This window comes from Nothoprocta perdicaria, unplaced genomic scaffold, assembly GCF_003342845.1.
Source record: "Nothoprocta perdicaria isolate Ctin4 unplaced genomic scaffold, notPer1 scaffold_131, whole genome shotgun sequence".
Classification (NCBI taxonomy): domain Eukaryota; kingdom Metazoa; phylum Chordata; class Aves; order Tinamiformes; family Tinamidae; genus Nothoprocta; species Nothoprocta perdicaria.
In genome coordinates this window covers 2,046,191-2,065,831 of record NW_020454439.1, presented here as the reverse complement: position 1 = coordinate 2,065,831, position 19,641 = coordinate 2,046,191, and the positions used below count along the sequence as shown (strand labels likewise).

General features: G+C 35.6%; 1 protein-coding gene across 2 annotated transcripts in view; it reads left to right on the top strand.

The window, feature by feature from the left end:
• Positions 1-19,641, top strand: part of TNS3 (tensin 3) — a 265,746-nt gene that overhangs the window by 149,837 nt on the left and 96,268 nt on the right. For both annotated transcript variants that reach the window (XM_026033704.1, XM_026033705.1), the window contains 5 exons: positions 8,662-8,714; positions 9,477-9,648; positions 14,682-14,732; positions 16,015-16,137; positions 18,100-18,164. In XM_026033704.1, the coding sequence (XP_025889489.1) occupies positions 8,662-8,714; positions 9,477-9,648; positions 14,682-14,732; positions 16,015-16,137; positions 18,100-18,164 (464 nt within the window). The remainder of the gene's footprint in view (positions 1-8,661; positions 8,715-9,476; positions 9,649-14,681; positions 14,733-16,014; positions 16,138-18,099; positions 18,165-19,641) is intronic.

Below are 19,641 nucleotides of genomic sequence, written 5' to 3'. Positions count from 1 at the left end.
TGTACTGTGTGAAATTACACTTTAATTAAGGTAAACAGTGGGAGCATTCATTTTCCTTTCCCCAGAGTTCATCCAGGCTCAATGAAATGAACTCTGGGTTTCATATTTCTAACTCAAGCAGGGTATGTTTAAAGAGAAATATTAAAGTTTTATAACCTTTCTATACTCAGAGGAGCCCATAAATCCAAGACAATTTTTTTTCAGCAGGAAGAATATTTTTGCACTATGAAAAAGTTTTTACATTGTGGTCAATATTGTCTGTCTTTCTGCCTTTATTTCCTTAAGTTAACGTGCCCTGTTATTTACAAAAGAAATGAAATATTCGTTTTCAACCCTGCACCATTCTTACTGCTGTAGTAGCACAGGTACAACTATTATTATTCTTTTACCAAAGCCAACAGAAGCCAAAATTTAAATCTTGTGGAAAGTGCTTAGAATGGGAAGTATGACATATTTAACACTAATATCACATATAAATGTATTTTTAGGACAATTACTATGGAAAAGATGAAGCAAGAAAAAATAGTGGCAGATATTTTGCAGAATTTGAAGACTTTTTTTTTTTTTTTTTTTTTTTTTTCAGTAAATCAGGAGAAACACCAATGGTTAAGTATTGATCAGTTATCCTAGGTAGTAATGTAGTAGATAACTGCAACTGTAATGTCACTATTATAAAGGTGAGCTTAGCATTTAAAAAATAGGCAGGAAGAAGGACTTGGAAGATGCATACAGTCTTCTCCAATTAAACTCAAGGACACTAGCTCTCTTTTGTAATAAATGATCATCTATTTCAGTGTTTGTGTTAGATTTGCTTTGCAATGCTGCCTGTGGCTCCATGCTGCAGGTTTCTGCAGATGTTACACCTCCCATCTGCTTGGGGTGCAAAGAGGTCTTGCCCCAGACTACCTACATAGGCAGGAGACTTTCGGAGAAGATGTATCTCTGTTAGCAATATAGTGTGTTTACTTGGAGTGGCGTTAATAGCTTTAGTACAACTAAGATCAGCTTTATAATTACAACCATGCTATTACCCATGCATTTTCAGTAAAGTTGTGATTATTTCTCAATTTCTGGAATGTATTTAATATTGAGAGCAGCTAAACAGTCCTGTGGAAAGATTCTTTCTCCATTCACTTCACTCTCCTGTCCCTTAACTAGCAAAATGAATTTAACTGAAAAAAAATTATTCTTTTATTTTAATCCATATATGAATGATCAGTTTTGACAGCTGCTTCTAGTGTAACAAAAGTGAAGCAAAATAATGAGATGCATTGTCTGAGAATAATTGCAGATAGTTTTCTGTTGTTAATTGCAAGTTGCTAGCTTCTTTATATAAAGTCTGAGCATGTCTGAGGTTTTTCTCTTTGTCCTGGTTGCATATTGCCCAGGCCAAGGTCATACTTTTCTCCCTCGCCCTGTTTCTGTACGTGTGGTAGCTCATGCACAGCTGGGCATTTTGAAGCAAGCTTAGTGGCAAGCTATGCTTTGTCAGCTGTGCCTTTTGTCCTGTTGTATGTTGTATTCTTTGGTTATTGGTTATTATTTGCTCATTAGTGCAGTATCTGAAACATTTGCTAGTCCCTTTCTATTGACCAGTATCTTGGGAGCAAAGGGATCTTGGGGACTGAGAAGCAGAGGAAAGTTTCTCATCGAAACACTGATAGGAAGTCTGTCCCCTCTTAGGGAAAGGCGAGGATTACAAAACTGCAGTTTCATAACCAATGCTGTCTCCTGCAGCAGAGCTAAATACGACCAAGGCTGCATTCGATTTTACAGGTCTGTTTATTTTTCCCAGCAATGTGGCTGCTCAAAGAATATTTCCAGCATCAGCTGCTACAGCTTTATAGGAAAACTGTGAACATTAACAAAGGGAGTTTAATTTAATTCAAAAAAGCATCAGAGCCAAAATTTGGTTAACTTAATTGTGCTGTTTGGGATAGCTCTGAAAGAAGGATAGCAACCCCCAACTAAGAAAGTCAGAATTACATATCCTTATACTTAGAAGTCGTCTTCATGCACCTGTGGACTCCAATCTTACTTTATTCTTAATAATAATTAAAAGAAAAATGCAGGGTTCATGTTTCTAATGGTGTATGCAAAAGAAGTGATTCCTTTCAGGATGTGCATTGGTACATGTAGTTTTCTCTTAGTAAGTAGAGTCCTGAATCAGAGATGAATGAATACTTCACTTCTCTTCCCGTGCATCTTTGTCTTGGTCAGAGAGAAATTTGGGTGATAGTTTCGAAGTTTTTCTTTTATTTTGAAGTCTTTTTTTTTTTTTTTTGCTATGGTAGATGCTGCTGTATCTTTTCAATCATACAGTAGAGTACATATATGCAGAAATTTTGTTAGGTGTCATTGACTCATGCTGTGTGCAACTTTCATTAAAAGCCTTATTCATACTGTAGCAGGATATCAATGCAGAAACTTTTATGTCCAGTTGTGTCTCATGTGCTTAATTAGATTGTCAAGGGCATGGTATTTATTCAAGAAACTGTTTGAAACTTCTGAAATTATTATGAAGCCATGTTACAACCAGAATATATACATTATTGTAGTCAACTGAGGTAAACTCCATATTTAATACCTAACATGGACATTTTAAATATGGACACTGAAAGCTTCCATAAAGTTTGCATGGAGCAAACTTTGGAGAGTTTGGTCTTTGGAGAGCTTCATGTACCAGCTGTCACATGAGAACTGAACTGCTAGTAGAAGTTTATGGTGTGGGCCAGGACATGGAAAATGGATGCAGGCAGTGTGTAAAACTCGCTTTGTGCTTTCACTTTCCTGGAAAGTTCTTATTGCAAGAACTGTAGACTGCCAGAACTCGTATTGCAATCTTCTGCTGCCACTGCGATGCAAGCTGAGAGACCCCTCATAAGTTGAATGGAAGCAGTCTTCAGAGCAGCTTCCACTCGCATTCAGAAGTGTTTGAAATCCTGTCAATGTAGTTTGTCTTTATATCAGATCTTGCCAGAGGCCTCTCTCCTGCAACAGGAGTGGCTTTTTATGTTATTCTTTGGAGCACATGGCCTCAAGAGAAGGAAAAATGGAAAAAGCAAGAGTCTGAGTTTTGGGGAGAGAAAAGGAGGCATTTTAGATCTCACTTGAGACTTTGAGCCTTGAGAAGAGTGTTGTTTCTTGACAGCTCCTGGGTAGCATGTGCTAATCATGGAAGGGAACTGTGCATCTTATAGGGTTAAGGACAAAGATCGTCCCTACAGATAGTGGAAACAAATGTGTCATTGTCACTGGCATGATGCTATAACTTTATCGTTGCTTGACTTTTAATTTGTATGTTGGTTGTCTCACTGATTAAAAAAATAAAAATCAGAGGAGCTGCCTGTTGACTTCTCCTGCCAAACCTTCAGTTGAACAGTAAGTTGCACACCGCAGCTGCTATCTTCTAACATGGATAGTTCTAACATAGATAGTAACTTTTGGTGCAAAATAAAAGCGTTTTGAAAATGTGCTATGTCCCTGCATTAAATATAATTTCCTTTTTCTTACCTATTTTTGTCTACGCCTTTTAAAGGTGGCTGAGTTAGGCAAGTTTCAGTGAGAGCTGCAGAACACAGCAAGGAGATTTGCAGATGCAGCATGCTGAATTTGTGAAGTGCTGTCTCCTTGCTGGTTCTGGTGCTAAGCAGTAATATCAGGGCTTGAAATGTATCTTGGGTGACTGTCTCTCCGCCTACTCAGAAATATTTAGCTAACTAGTGGATAGAAAAGTTACTTCTCTATATGGAAATTGCTGCTGCATTTGGCAGAATATTTACAAGACAGTGTGTTGTTTAAACTTCCTATTTTTTTTTCACATTTCTTTAAATGAGATATATTCCCCGTTAGAACTGAAGGGGCTGCTCTGTATATGGCAAGGCATGTACAAAGCATGAAACATTTAAGATGACTTGAAAGAGCCTACTGGTTACCCTTGTGTTGTTTCAGTGCTGGCGCTCAGTTCTGTCTCACCTAAGCAGATGTGCTTTTGCTCTGTCTCTTGTGCAGTCAAGACACCACATACACAGATTCCCTCGATAGTGTTCGAGTGCTTTATGGCATTGACTAGCACTGTTGACTAGCTTCAGTGTGACCTTTCTGCAGAATTAAGGCTTTAGAAACTTTGTTTTTACTCCAGATGTGGAATAAGTGGAAAATTATATATGAATGCATTCTTGCTTTAATGTCAGCTTTTGGGTGCACTCAGTATTCTAAGTTGCAAACCCATAGTACCAGAAGTTTGCTATACTGCAGAAAGCAATGTGCCGTTCCTTAGCTATGAATTTCTATGTTAGGAAAAGGGAAGACCCAGGTGTCCCAGGAACTGTCAGGCTGAGAGGTGCTTCCCACCTCAATCCAAGGGAGCTGGAAGATGATATCTTTGCCCCCACTCAATGCCTTCTTGCTCCTCCAGTTTGGTTGCTGGAATGCTTTTGGAGTGCACCACACTCCCACTTGTCATGAGCTACATTAGGAAGATGGATTAGCAGCAGATCTGTTTAGGAGAGCCTAGCTGACCTCAGTTGAAGTGTGCTAGGGAGGAGTTGTGTGAGTAGCTTTGACAGCAGCAGAGAGTTAGAATGATTTCTAGTAGAGATACAGCAATCTGAGATTAATGACTTGTGCATTTACTGCTACATGTAAGGGGCACATCTGTGTGGACTCCTGTTGTTACACTACATTGGGATTTGTATAGTAATTTATATGGAGCATTGTATACAGAACAAAAATAAAATGCACAGCCAAATGAATAGTTACTTGCATCAGCAATAATGATAAATCTTTTCTGCAGAAGGTCAACTCCAAAATGAAAGCTTTTTTTTCCCCCCAGTATTTATGGTAAAAATAGATAAACAGTATCACAGAGAGTCCATATTCACAAGGCATGAATCTTTCACAGTAGAGAGTATTCTAAAGCCAGAGGCCAAAAGATTATTCAAATTTTGATTCTCATCCAAGTCATGCAAACATATGTTTCTCTGTGGCTCCAAAAGCAACTACTGTGTTGATAGGAATTATCATTGTGGAGCAATCCAACTATCAATGTAGTTCATTGTACTATCTCTTCCACTGCCTTCCGAAGTGTAGTGTTCTACAACTACACTGTGCTGTAGAATAGGTTAGTGAATTTCTTTTGATCTGTATCCAGGGTTTGCAAAGTGAAAAAAAAAAAAAAAAAAAAAAAAAAGCCCTCATCACAAACTTGGATAAAATGCATTCAGTATCTATGATCTGTTTTACTATTCATATTCTTATTTGTGGGTATGATGTTGCTGCTTATGGCAGTCCTCTGGTAACAAGCTCTGTAAGCTAATTAAAAGCTGTATAAAATGCATGTAATTTTAGGTACAGAATAGCAAATCAAATTTCATGATGCTTATGTTAACATTAAAAATAGTCATAAATAATTATATCCTAAATAGATCCAAGATGTTCTTCCTAATTATCCCTTCATCCCTCTGTCACAGATTACTCACTGACTTGCCTTTTAGACAGCAGTAGTTTCTGCTTGTGGAGGTACCCCCTTGCATTTGTCAATGCTTACCTTCAAGAAGAGCCCATGAGAGAAAAAGATGAGTTGCTCCTGAGGTAGAACAGGTAATCCATAAGCAATTTCACACTTGATGATGGTGCCGCAAGCATAGGGAATAAAGGGCCTTAAGGCAAAAGCTGGTTACATTTGGAAGCAATAGCAGAATAGCTTTTCTTTAATAGCTATGTGATAGCTTTTGCACTTCCTGTACTACCACTGACAGCAGGCTGTGCTGGGACACTTGTCTTCTAGTGGCTGCTGTGGTCTAATGGAAAGATGTAGAATTAAATATGGGTATGTAGCTTAGTTTTGGCAGCTCCCAGGACAGTTTTATTCTATGCCGGAATTGGGAAACATCTCCCTTGAAGATTGTTTTTTAAATAAATAGTGTAATATTGACCGTGTTTTTGAGGAAGATTGGTTACCAAGCTCTGCTGTGCTCTTGAGACTGGGTATACTCAGTCTGTCTGGAGCCAGAAGCAATAAAAAGAGCATTAAGGAAAATTGGAAGGAAACTGGTATGGCTTGAGTTTCAGTCAGAAAAGGACAAGGCTCAGTAACTAGGATGGAGTGAATTTGCCCTTTGATTATCATCCTGTGGCTGGAGAGAAGACCATTGTCATTTGAAGAGCAATTGCTTCCCCCTGCTGGCTTTTGTAGAACAATTGCAACTAAATTACCAAAGGGCTTTTTGCATTTAGGTACTTAGGAATAACTGACTTGTGTATGTTACTGTTCAGAAGTGATTTGCATATATATATGCAAATATATATACAGACGCACACATATGTTTATGAAAAAAATAATAAAAGCAGACTATATACTTAAATGGGAGGAGTTAGTTTTTGTCATTGTTGTTTGGTTATGTTTTTTTGTTTTGTTTTGTGTTTCCAAAACCGTACTTCTGATCTGACTGAATATAGTGCCTGCATTACCTGACAGTCCCAGGAAGAAAAGGAGGTAAAAATGACTATGGGGACATGGATCAAGAAAGAAAGACCCCAGAAATGTGAAATCTCAGAGTAATCTCTTCTAATTAGCAACAAATCAAGTACTTTCCCTCTGGATCTTAATTATAACTTGCTGCTGAATTTTTGTCCATGTTTGCTTAGGTGTCTCATTTTGAATCATTTATTTTCATTTCTCTTTCTCTCCTCCTCTGCACTTATTTGACACATAGTTGAAATCAGGTATAGTTTTTGCAGGGCTTTTTATGTAATTGTCCACTCTGGTAGATTTTGGTCAATGTTTCTGTTCTTGAAGGACTAGCAAAATGTTTTGACATGTATCTGTAGTGTGCACGTCAAGGCAGGCAGCTGTTCTGATACATGGACTGAGATGATCTTCCCTTTCTGGATGGCCTGCTATGTTTCTTTGAATCCTATGCTTCATAAAACTTATATTCTCCTGGTATGACTTAGTCCTAGATAAAGAAGAAACCGCTCTCATCAATGAAATTACCGAAAACAATGCATGGTAAAAGAAAAGAAAAGCAGTTACATAAGTTCCAAGTTTTGTTTTAATTGGCTGCTAAGGCTGAATTTGGTAAGAAGCATGGTGAGACATTGCTCATGTTTACAGATTGCTTGTTGTGAGGAAACTCAGTGATTCCTCCTCTGTTTGGGACCTTGTTGTAGGACCAGTATACTATTGCTATATGTTCTCAAAATCTTTAAAAAGCTTTTACAGTACTTTGTAGTAGGTAGCTTTGAAATGCATTTGAAGTCATTTGTTAATTCATTGAAGCAATCACTGAAGTGTTTGAGCTGTGAGAAGTTAGTGGCTTGGTTGCTGGTAATTAGTATACAAGAAATCAAAGAACAGAAAAATAAGAAAGATGATGCCTGAAAGATGATTAAATCATGGAAGAGTAGAGAAAGGGATTGGAGTTGTAGGATATATAGAAAAATGTAGGTGTGTTCTTGACTGTTTGATCATTTGTCAACAAGTCCTTGATTTTAGTTAATGTATAATATGCAAGGTGATCTTGACCTTCTGAATTAAGTTGTTTAGTGGTACAGTGTGCCATAAGAAGACAATGGAAAGTTTCACCTGCTGAATCAAAGTATTCTTTTAAATCTTTTATTAGTTTGATGATTTGGGGAGCTCTCTAGAACTTCTTAGTTTGTCTAAAAATGTACCCAGAATGACAGACTGAAGAGCATTGCAGCTACTTAGATCATGCGATAAAAAATTTATCCAGGCCAGACTTTAGAAGTGCAAGGGTCCTTTTAAATTCTATACGTATATTTGTGCATAAAATATATATTTTAAAGAAAAAATGATGAAATAAAGGTTTAACCTTAGCTTCTCCCAGGTTTTCATGCATAGCGTCCTTGTGTGAAATGCCCCAAGACTTATTCCATTCTAGCATGAATTACTCAGTTGGGGAATATTTGTCATGGGCAGATATTAAACAGATAGGGTTTGTCAGAGTTCCAGCCATTACCTTTTTCTTTCTGTTAACTTTTCAGTGCATTTTCCTGTACCGTAAGCAGAAACTTGGAACAGGAGCACGAACAACAAACTCTTCTCTATTAGAGTTACCGATGCATGATATTAAAGAATTCTTCTGAGTTCTATACTTGCTGATGTCTTTGTTTCTCTCCATTGCATCCATTGGATGTCTTCTCTTATCTGGTTTTGATTTGGTGGTAATGAATCTGCTTGCATTCTCTATCGAGAGTTAAGCATAACCTGGAAAATCATTGGGACATTATAGTATCTTACATGGTATAGGGGAATATTCCATATGTTGGAATATTCTATATTATGGAATTCTGTATTATTAAATACAGAGCTGTATAGTACAAACTTTGGTGATTGATCATTTTAACTATTCTTGGCCATGAAGAACAGTTAAGAGAGCAAAATTACTAAAATACATTTTATTTTACTTCTAAAGGTGAATGAAAAGTTGGAAGCTCTTTAGTGAGTACAGAGATGGAGAAATAGTGGAAAATAACATTTTTGAAGAGTTTCATGTAGTTATAATCCCATCCCCAATCATTACATATCTTTAGGTTAAACTATGTTAAACTATGAATAATTTTACTAAAAAGGTAGGAGGTGGAAAGGCAGTAAGAAAGCTATTGAATTGACCAATCTGCTGCTGTTTCTTTCAGAATTCCATCAGTTTTTCAAAAAGCTCATCTTTCTATTGTGATAAAGTATCACGGTAAGTACTTGCTAAATATTTTGCTTAATAGTCACATAATGCTATGATGCTTTTGTTTTTTTTCTAAGATCAGTCTTGTGCAAGGCATGTTGTGTTTTACAAAGTTACTTTTACAATACCTATCTGAGAAAAGAAGTAGCCATATTTACAGATCTTATGCTTAACTTAATGGCTCTGGTTGCCTGATTATTTAATCAGGAAGGACACTAGGTAAGGTGCCAGATTCAGTCTTCAGCCTGAAGAAAAAGCTGGCATTAGATTAGACAATGTATGTAGACTAGCTTGTGAGATAAATTTCATTATGCTGGTGTTTGTTGCAATTTGAGGAGGAGGTTTGGATTTGCCTCAGTTTTACTCTTGACAGATTTCAGCACGGTGTATGTTTTAGAGATTACTGGTGAGTCTGCCAGATTATAAAGTATCAAGCTCTGCAAAAGAATTCATGCCACTATGTGTATCTATCTTTTGTTACTGAATGAACCCATTGTTTGGTCTGCTGTTTGTCAAAGTTGCTTACATTCATTTTACTCTTTTTCTGCATTACTGCTGTAGTTTTGAAGAACTCTGATCTTTGTCTAACTCCCTTTTCTTACCACACTGAGTAATTCTAGCTTTATAGGCATTTCATAAATTCCAATTTTAAAGAAAATAGGGTGAACTGAAATGCCAACTGCAGTGTTTGAGTCCAAGTTGCAATTCCTTACCATTAAGATGCTGTGTTAATTCTCTGCTGCTCTGCTCTGATATCTAATTTCTTCACAGAAGCACAGACTTTGATCACATTATGGAGGAAGGCTATGAACTTGACCTCACATACATCACAGAGCGGATCATTGCTGTATCCTTCCCTGCTAGCTGTTCTGAGGAAACTTACCTGCACAACCTGCAAGATGTAACCCGAATGCTCAAATCCAAACATGGAGAAAACTACTTGGTATGGGCAAGATAATTTTTTTCTTCTGCATCCTCCTCTGTTCTGTAAGAGAATGACTTGTAGGTTCAGTCATGATTAGACATCAAACTGTCTATAGGTTCTGACATCAGTCATCATTAGACATCAAACATCATCTCATTTCTCTGTAATCCATGTTTACAGCTCTTGATCGAAGAGCAATATTTTCAATGTATTTAATGCCATTAACAAGTACAGGTACTAAAAGCACTTTTCTGTTGGTGGCGCTTCAGTCTCCAACTTGGTAGTTCCAGAAGTTAAAATGCTGTAGATTAATTTTAAGGATTATTTTAATTGAACAAAATATACTCTTAAAAGTTCCAGATGCTCCAAGTAGAATAATTTTTTCTTTTCTTTTTTCTTTTTTTTTTCCTTTGTCCTACCTAAGGTAGGTATCTGTTGGTCTCTCACTGTCATGTCAAAGCTGTCTGCTGTTGTTTTGAAACTGTAAAGGCAGGGCTACTACTTGTTTAGTCCATCTCTTTTTCGTTAAATTGATTTAGATACATTTTTCCTACTATGTATTTTTCTACAGAAAATTAAGTCATGAGCAAATTTCTGAACTTCATGCATAATATATATTTTTATTATGACCCATTTGAGATGCATATTTTTAATGCTATTTTCTGCCTAATATGTCTAAATCCAATGACATGTACTGTCTCTTCTTGCTCTTTGAATGGGAATTGAAATCAAAGTCAATATTTTATTTATTTGCTTACTACTAGTAAGTGTATTTTTAGGCAACACGTGTCAACTATCAAGGCAAATCTACAGCTTTAGGAGCTGAAACATGATTTATATCAGAAATTAATTTCTGAAATGCCTCTACCTAACAATGAAAATACACGATCCTTTTCTCACAAACAGAGGTGTTATAAATACATTATGCACCCTAAATGTACATGCACTTGAAGTATTTGTAATGTTGTTTTATAGCACTAGAGCATGCCTTTATTGCCCTCAGCTCCTGCTCAATTTTACATTTTGGGCTTGTAACACACTAGAGAGTAGCGGTATAAATAAAATATATAAATACATATAAATGTGTATTTTATATAATATAAAATATTATATGGTAGAGTATTTTTTTTAGAGCAAGAAGCAGTCCTCCCATCCGAATGGGGCTGCTGTTGCAACATTTTGCTTTTTTTAATTTTTCTTCCAGCCAATGTTTGGAAATCCATTTGCAGAGTTTATGAGTCCCTGTAGCAAACTGCTGCCAAGTTGTAGAGCTGGAGAGCTCACTTTTAAACTGTGTCTTCTGTTTCTTGTGCTACAAAGACTCCTTCTTTGTGTCCCAGAGGCACTAGCAAAAAAAAAAAAAAAAAAAAAAAAAAAAAAAAAAAAGTGAGAAATTCAACTTAAAATGATGAGAACATTTTTTATTGGGTGAAGGCCTTAGTTAGACAGTTAGTTAGTTATTGGGCCAGCGTGTTAGTTAGACAGGGCCTAAGTTAGTTTGTCTAAGTTAGACAACTAAAAAGTTGTCACTACAGTCAATAGCAAGGACATAAAAGGGAAATGAAAAATCTAAAGGATTAGGTTACTACATTGTTGCCTATTTTGGTCACAGTCGATTGCAAAGAGTATGAATAAGAAATTTAAAAAGCACAAATATTTCATTTGCTGTAATAATAGGAAATTACACTTTCACAGTTTAAGACCAGCATCATTTGCAGTGAGATGGAAATCTCTCCATACTTTAAGCTAATTTTTGCTCTGCTTTGTTGTCCTAAGAAAGGAAAAAAAAAAAAAAAAAACTTTTTAAATGAAAGAGTCAAGTTCTCAGAAGAAATTAGGCGTTAACAATGAAAGTTTTCAGAACTGAATTTGTATACCATCTGTGTAGGGTTTTTTTTTTTGTGTGTGTGTGATTTTCTTTTTGTGTGTGGCCTTGGTCAGCAGAGGGAGGTCATGTTGTGTTGAAAAACTGAGGATTTTTGCCCACAGTGATCCAGCTGATGTGTCCATATTCACACAGAACTGTAGAAGAACTAATTAACTGAAGAACTAAAGCTAACTTGTATGTCAGAAACAGCAAAATATTTTTATTGCTTCATGTATTAATCATGAATTATAGGTCTTTGAATTGGACAGAGAAAAGAAAAAAACAGATGGGGGTAAAGTATTCCCTGTGCTGGCATTGTTAAAAAATAATCTCTAAAGTAGCCAAGGAACACTTTGATATGTTTCCTTTCATGCAATATATTTTCATGGACAGATCCTTTCTACAACAAATACTTTTTTTTTGAAAACCCAAACTCTTCAAAGTGAGATGAATTGAAGGATAGAATGAATCATCCTTTTATTCACTACGTATTAGAATCCTGTATCAAGTACAAAGGAGTGCGTATTTTATTGCAGGGAAAGATTCCTAGACTTGATTCCAAATATGCTGTTTTTCATGAGTACTGAAAATATACGTAATACAAAAATCCCTTAAAAAGAACAATGTGAAAGATTCAATTTCCCTAAATAAATTCACCATTATGGTAATGCTTTGGATAATTTCAGTAATGTTTTTGTCTTGTAATATTGACTAAAAAGCCTGCTGTGCATTACACTTGTAGGTTTATTAGTTTGATTTTGTGGTCATTTCTTGAAACTCTTTGGTGTTTAAAATATATGAATACATATATATTTTTTTTTCACTGTTTTGGAGAGGTATTTATTATTTATGGCTTTCAAAGCAGTTCTCATGTTAGGAGCTTAAAGCAGTGATAAATGAACAAGTTATGCCTGTTGCTGTATTGATGAGCTGTAATTGCATTTCCTGTATCGTCAATAATGGAAGGTAGCAAAGTACTTTGAAGAGTTAGCTCTTGGAAATGAACTCCCTCTTGCTAGACAGGTATGAACATAGGAGCATGTAGAGCAACTGATGAGCAAGAATTCCTCTTTACTTTGGTAGATCCCAAACATATTTGCAAATTCTGCAAATTCTCCTGCCTAAATTCATGGTCTTTTCTTTCTTAGAAAAGCAAAACAGGTTCCAAAATCACTATTGCCATTTATAAAAACACTTTAGTCATTGCATTATGATTTCAACACAAGCATATTTGTTTCGGGATAATGTAACCTTGCTGTGCTTTTAGTCATTTGATTAAGGAGCAGGCTGAAAGGTCTTCATCTTCAGTGCCTTCATAAACGTCTGCTGGCCTTCACCAGCTGAAAGATCACTATGGTTTTCTTCTAAGGTCTTTGTGATGTGAGAGAATTAGTATTAGCTCCCTTGTGAAAGATTCTTTCCAGGTCAAGATTGACTCACGTATGGCGGATGGCAGGGGTATCTTCCTTTCTGCTGTGTACAAGATAAAGAATTTCATCTCTATTTTTTTTAAATGAGATCCTAAAATTTAGGACAAAATCTCTTAAGTTTTGTAAAATTAAAAGCTAAAGCTTATCTTTCCAAATAGATAGACCTTGGATATACTAAACAGCAGCTAAAAAGAATACAATTATTCTTCCACTTATAGCTATTTATAGTGTTTGCTTCTGTTCAGAGACTTCAGTGACCTCTTTGTTTTGTATTCTTGTGTGAAATGTTGCTTCCTCTTGCTTCTGGTCTCCATTCTGGGCAGAGAGAACTCCTGGAGTGTCCCAGTCTCATCTTTGCTACTATGTAGCTTGACAGAGACATGGCATCTGATCCAGATAACAAATATGTACCATGACCAGGGCCATGTTGCACAACAGTTTTAAACTAATCTTAAATATGAATACAAGAAAATGAATAAAGAATTGAAGTTCTTGCGAGATTACCATAGGCACTTCCTGTGGAAAGTATTTCTTGCATGCATGTTTTTTTTAATATTACGAATTCTGTATTAGGAACACAGTTTTCCACTAAATTGCTAGAGAGTGTAATAAATACTAAAACATAGAAAAAGAAGTGTTTCTTAGTTGTGTACACATAACACCCTCCCCACCACAAACTAGACTGAAAGGCAATACATATATATTTTTGTGGTTGTGATTTATCTCTTCTGTGGTGTTCTGTTTAAAATGCAAGAAGAATATTGGAATAAAAACCTAATCTTGTAAGGATGCTTTAAGCTTTCTTCTTATGTTTTGGCTTCTGCAAAAATGGTAAATGCCTGTATGACCATGTGTATTTCCAGACACGCAGTTTAAAATACAAGCAATTTTCTTTGTTAATTTTCAGGTTTTTTTTCTGTCTTTAGGTGATTTTTTTTTATTGAAAGAACTGTCATTTTTTTTTTCTGCAGGTGGTTTAATAGTTTCTTGCTTTTGCTGTGTCCATCAGGTGATGACCCATTAAAATGCTTCAAATGCCACCTCAGTGAGCAGCAGGCTCTGGTCTCCAGAGGCAAAATGCTTTTTTTTGTGTTTGTCCTGTTCAGTTCTTGGCTGTTTTACTAAGCTTCTTCACTGAGCTGCTGCGAGTGCTGGCTAATTCCAGATAGGATGGGACTCATTAAAATAGAGTCCATATGTTTGTCCATAGGTAATAATAAAGTATGTATTGAACTTCTTTCTCATTTATATTTATGGACTTTTTATTGCTTTCTGACAGCATAATGCAGCTTCTAAAATGGTTATCATCTGTGTTACGTCTGAGTGACGTTAAAGAGCAACATTTTCTTGCCAGACACTCAAATTCAAATACATTAGGGTGATGTTACCCTCACAGGTGTATTTATTTATTTTTCTTGCTTAGTACAGTGATTTTGGATGTTGTCCAGGTCTCTCAGTATACCGTTGAGTAGAACAAAACATAAAAAAAAGAGCAGACTTTTTTTGTCCTCACTGTAAGATAAAATCTCTCATGATATCTTATAATTATTGAACTTAATGACAGGGGGCCTCTGAAATATATTTGCTTGTGTTACACGACTTTTAGTATTAATTTGGTTCAGTAAAACAGCAGCCTGAAGTCCTATTACTATCACTTGTAATGTTCATGTATTTCAAATACAGTGGTTTATTGCATAAATTGTGAAGCTTCAATGGTTGATGTTCTTTTTTTAACTTTCTTTCTTCCTGAACAGGTGTTAAACCTTTCTGAAAAGAGATATGACCTTGCCAAGCTTAACCCAAAGGTATTGGTTCTCTTCCATGGCATACCTCTCTTGCTAGTGTTAAATGCAGCTTAAATGGCCTAATAAGCCCTGAAGCTATACAAGCCTTGATGTACAGAGTGAAATAAAACCTTTTGGAAGGCATTAGGAAACCACATATTGAGTCTCTTTTAGTTTGTTATTTTGTTTTGTTTTTGTTGGATTTTGTTTTTTTTTCCCTCAAGTTCTGCTTTATGCCTGTTAAAGCCATGCTATACAAAGCTCTTTTTATTTCTACAACTTTGCACACTGGACCAAAGAGAAAGTTTACTAAGGCTGCTGAAAAAATTCCTACTGAGTGAAGTCAATTTTATTCTAAGCATACTTACTTTGTGCACTCATGGGATATTAAAGATTGTGTATTATAACATATCGTCTGATGGCTGAAACTTGTTAACTCAGTTCAAATATGAACTTCATTTTTGTATTAATCTTTCACAACTGCTTCTTTACATAATAGAGATTTAATGAAGAGAACTAGATGTTAATGTATTCTGTCTTGTTCTTCCTCAAGGCTTCCCTCCACTTCTGTTTGTTTTAAAAAAAGAAATGCAGATCAATCATGATAAGGCCAGAGTAGCACAGATGTATATTTATAGTAATAGCTTGAGATGTGCAATGTCCAAGGAAAAAATGTTATGATATGTTATTAGTAATAACTTTGAGCCGTAGGCTATTTTATTTTGTATTTTATTGATCACAAATGAATTAAATAATTCTTTATTGCTATTTTTGGTAGTCTTAAATATTGTTAAGTAAACATATATAAGAACAGGTTGAGCAAACATATTATAAAGCAACTAAGCGTGAACAGAAAAAAATTTTAGATGCCAAATCCATTGTATGTGAAGAAAAAAAATCACAGAATAATTAAAAACCATCACAAAACTGAACCAGCTCAGCCAAAGCTTTTGCTGTATTTTTAACCTTTTAAATATTTTTTGAATTTACTTGAATCTAATTTAAAAAAATCAATCAGAAATCAAGACTTTTAGAAATGTTATATGACAAATCAGTGCACTTCTTTTTGAAGAGATTGCTAGTCAATATGGAGAATAAAAAAGGCTGTCCAACACCTCAAAATACCCAAATGCACACCAGAAGACCTGCAAAGATATTTTGCTTACATCTTGCCATTAGAAAGTAATGTAATTGTGACATGTTTCTCTTGGATTAGAAGAAGTAAGAAAATTCTTCACCATCACAATGTTTGAATATATAGTTCTATATGATGTTTCTTGTGAATGTTATTTGTGCATTGCAGATTATGGATGTGGGCTGGCCTGACCTTCATGCTCCACCTCTCGATAAGGTGTGCACCATCTGCAAGGCTATGGAGTCATGGCTCAACAGCGATCCCCAGCATGTGGTGGTGATCCACTGCAAAGTAAGTGAGCTTCATAAATAATCATTTCCCACCAGTTTTAATTCACATTCAAGAATTTTCTTCTTTATTCTTACTCATATTAAAAACAAAATCTATTAGTAGATTTGAAAACTGTAAAAAAAAAAAAAATGTAAAAACCGTATGGCAAACCCTCAGTATGTATAGCATTAACTTTAAAGGGATTATATGATACCTAAGTAAAATATTAATAGTACGATTAACATGGACCCACAGACTATTTTATTGAATGTTTCTATTGATCAGAAGGGATTTAAATCATTCATTGTTATTGGTTTTGGTAGCACTAGATATTGATACTCACGTAGATATGTAATAACTGCAGGTTGAACAGACAGTATTATAAAGGTTTAAAAATCCACTGACCTTGCATGCTTATATACACCTCCTTATGATAATTAAAGTTCTTGCTTGTACTCTGGGCATAGTGTTCAGTGATGTTAGTTCACTTCATTCAAAGCGCAATGCTACTTCTGTGAGTGCTACTTCTATTTAGAAGCCTGAGATTTTCCAGTTCAGTTGCAAACTCCTTAGAAGCCTTTCATATTCTGTGACATTCACTGGTCTTGTGTAAGGGAGCAACATCTCACAGGTGTTACTTGAGTCAGTTGAGTAGTGCTCAGAGATAAGGTAAGTGTCTAGACAACTTTCAGGAAGCAAAAGTGAGTATTTGGAAATTCCTGGCACAATCAAATCACTTTTTTCTTGTTTTACTGGCCATATAGGAAAATGTGGCGGAGAATATAGATTATATAGCACAGTAATTGCACTGACTAATAGATGATTGCTGTAGACTGGAGTATGGTTGCAGTCAGTAGATATCAGGGCATTAAATAACCCCTGGGCTTGAGCAGGTTCTGACTGCCTGGATAATTCTCCTGCTCTGCAGTAATGCTGTTATCATTGTGTGATGTTTTGCCTTGTTAGTAATAAATAATATGAATTGAGTTGGCAGCTGTGCTGAGGTGACACATGAGGCTAATCGGTCTTTGCATCATTGGCAGATTTTACTTTAAAATGACAGAGGCTGGTGTGACGCGCAGTCTTCTTTTAAATTCAAGTTGAATAGTCCTCTGTAGTTTGTAGCTTGCAGGCAAAATGCCATGATAGTATGAAGCACCATTGATTCTTATTAGCTGCAGGACTGCAGCCTGGAGAACAGCCCTTACCTGGTGACACAATAGCAGGAAAGTCCATGAAAGAGCACAGTGAAAGTGTCTGTGAATGTCCATGAAATGTCCATGAAACAGCAGGAAAGTCCGTAAAAGAGCACAGTGCAGAGAACATAATGTGTGTTTGGTCATAACTGTATTTTCACTTAAAAACATGCTTTCCAAAAATCCATACTTAGTATCACATCATGCCAGAAATTGCAACATTGTCAAGACTTGTCTTGAGTGATGATCTCTGGAAAGAGTTGTACTAAATTAAAATAGCTGATAGAATGTACCTGCTACTCTTCATGATTTTTTTTTTTAATTTATATCTTTGTTTTCATTTGAAAAGATACCTGTTATTTTAGTGTTCTATTAAGAAATAATTAAATGAAAGAAAACAAAGCTATAGGTTCATAGATTTAAATTAAATATGAAAAGTTTAAATCTCTTCCTCAGTCTCAAGTTCAAAAGAAATAGTAAGAAACATAATAAGAATAATAAAATGGCTAGTCATATGTAAGATTTATTGTGTTTACTTGACACTGCTTATGAATATGAATATGAGTTGGGAAGTTATAAGCTCAGTGATGTTTTGAAACATATGCAAGGACTTCAAGCTCTGATATTTAAGATTCAGTATGATGGAGGAAAGTTGTTTCTTCAATTGATCTTTTAAAACATTTCTTCCCTTGGGTTTGACATTTCTCAACATAGGGTAGATGGATTAAAACAAATTATGTGCAGTAATAGCTGAAATGAGTTGTTGTTCCTTTTTTTCCTAATACAGGGAGGAAAAGGAAGGATAGGGGTAGTCATATCATCGTATATGCATTTCACCAATGTTTCTGCAAGGTAAGGTGTGAATAATGGAAAAAGTAACTGTATATTTTTTGTTTTTACAATCAGAGAGCAGAAAATGAGGAAAAAAAAAAGATCCTCTTAATTGCAGTGTTGTTCAGTTACTCACTTAAGTTTGCCAACTTGGTTACTTGAGAGCTTTAGAGTGTTAAAACAGCTTACTTTAATAGTAGACTTTTCACATGATCGTGCTTCGAACAGGAGATTGGACTAGCTGACATCTTGAGGTACCTTATAACCTGGGGTATTCTATGATTCTGTCGGAAAATTCTCCAAAGGGTTGTTCTACGTGAAGAAATGTGCAAGAAACCTTTTTTTTTTTTATATCCTAATGCCATCTTTATACCGTTGAAAGTATCTGGTTCTATAACTTATGTCTCTCTTAATAAAAAATATTCCTGAAGTACTTGAGGAACACAGTTATTAGAAACTGGAACTAATATTGAATAAGGGATTTCCCAGGCATTGGTCTTGATGAGGATGCCATTTAAGACATTATCTGGTCTTAGCTGTGTAGGAGCAAGCCTTCCAACAGTTCCAGCAATAGGACTGATTTTTTTTTGGTGAGTTGTTACTGTTGTCAATTTGTGTCAATAAAAATGAAGCTTGATAAATGCTATTAAAAGAGTGGAACTTTTCTGAAATCAGCAGTGAATGAAATCTGAATCTCTTGATGATGATCGCAATTTTCTCACGGACTTCAGTGAAACCAGACTCTCATAAAACTGTTTACTCTGATGAAACCTGATAGATAAATGTAGACTAAGTTGTATTATACATACAAACAATACTGAAAAAAATGTTTCATCTGTTGAATGAGGATGCTGCAGTACCATATTGTGATCTGTATCACAGTATTGTAAAGATGGCACCTTGATGTAAACAGATATTAATACTGTCATAACAGAATAACCTCTGATACAGCGATGTAGTGCTTGATGTTGAAAGATACCACCTTTTATTCAAGATGTATTCAGGATTCCTCCAAGCAAGGTTTCAAGGCATGAGAGTAGAAACCATAATCTAAATTTGTGGTTAGCTGATAACTCTATCGAAATCTTCACTTTCCTGTTTATTGATGGGATCTGAGGGGAAAAATACCACCTAAGTAGGATTTGTATATCAAAGCTTTTCAAAATACGCAACAAGAGCATGGAAGCAGGAGCTATTGCCACCACTACTGCTGAGGATGATGACTACCTTGCCAGATACAATGCTCTGAGACAAGGATTCGAGGATCCTTTGTGCCCACAAAGTTCCTACTTGCCCTCCAAAGTCTGGGCTTTGAAACAAAACCTGATGATATAAAGGCTGCGTGTGCATCAATGGTGTGTGAGATTTCTTAAATTTTATTTTTATGAATTTAATAATAGCAGCTGCAATTAGTGATAATTCAGTGTTAAGTGATAAAACCTAATGCATTTCAAACATGGAGGAAATATTGTTCCTGTTTTTTTTTTTTTTTTTTTTT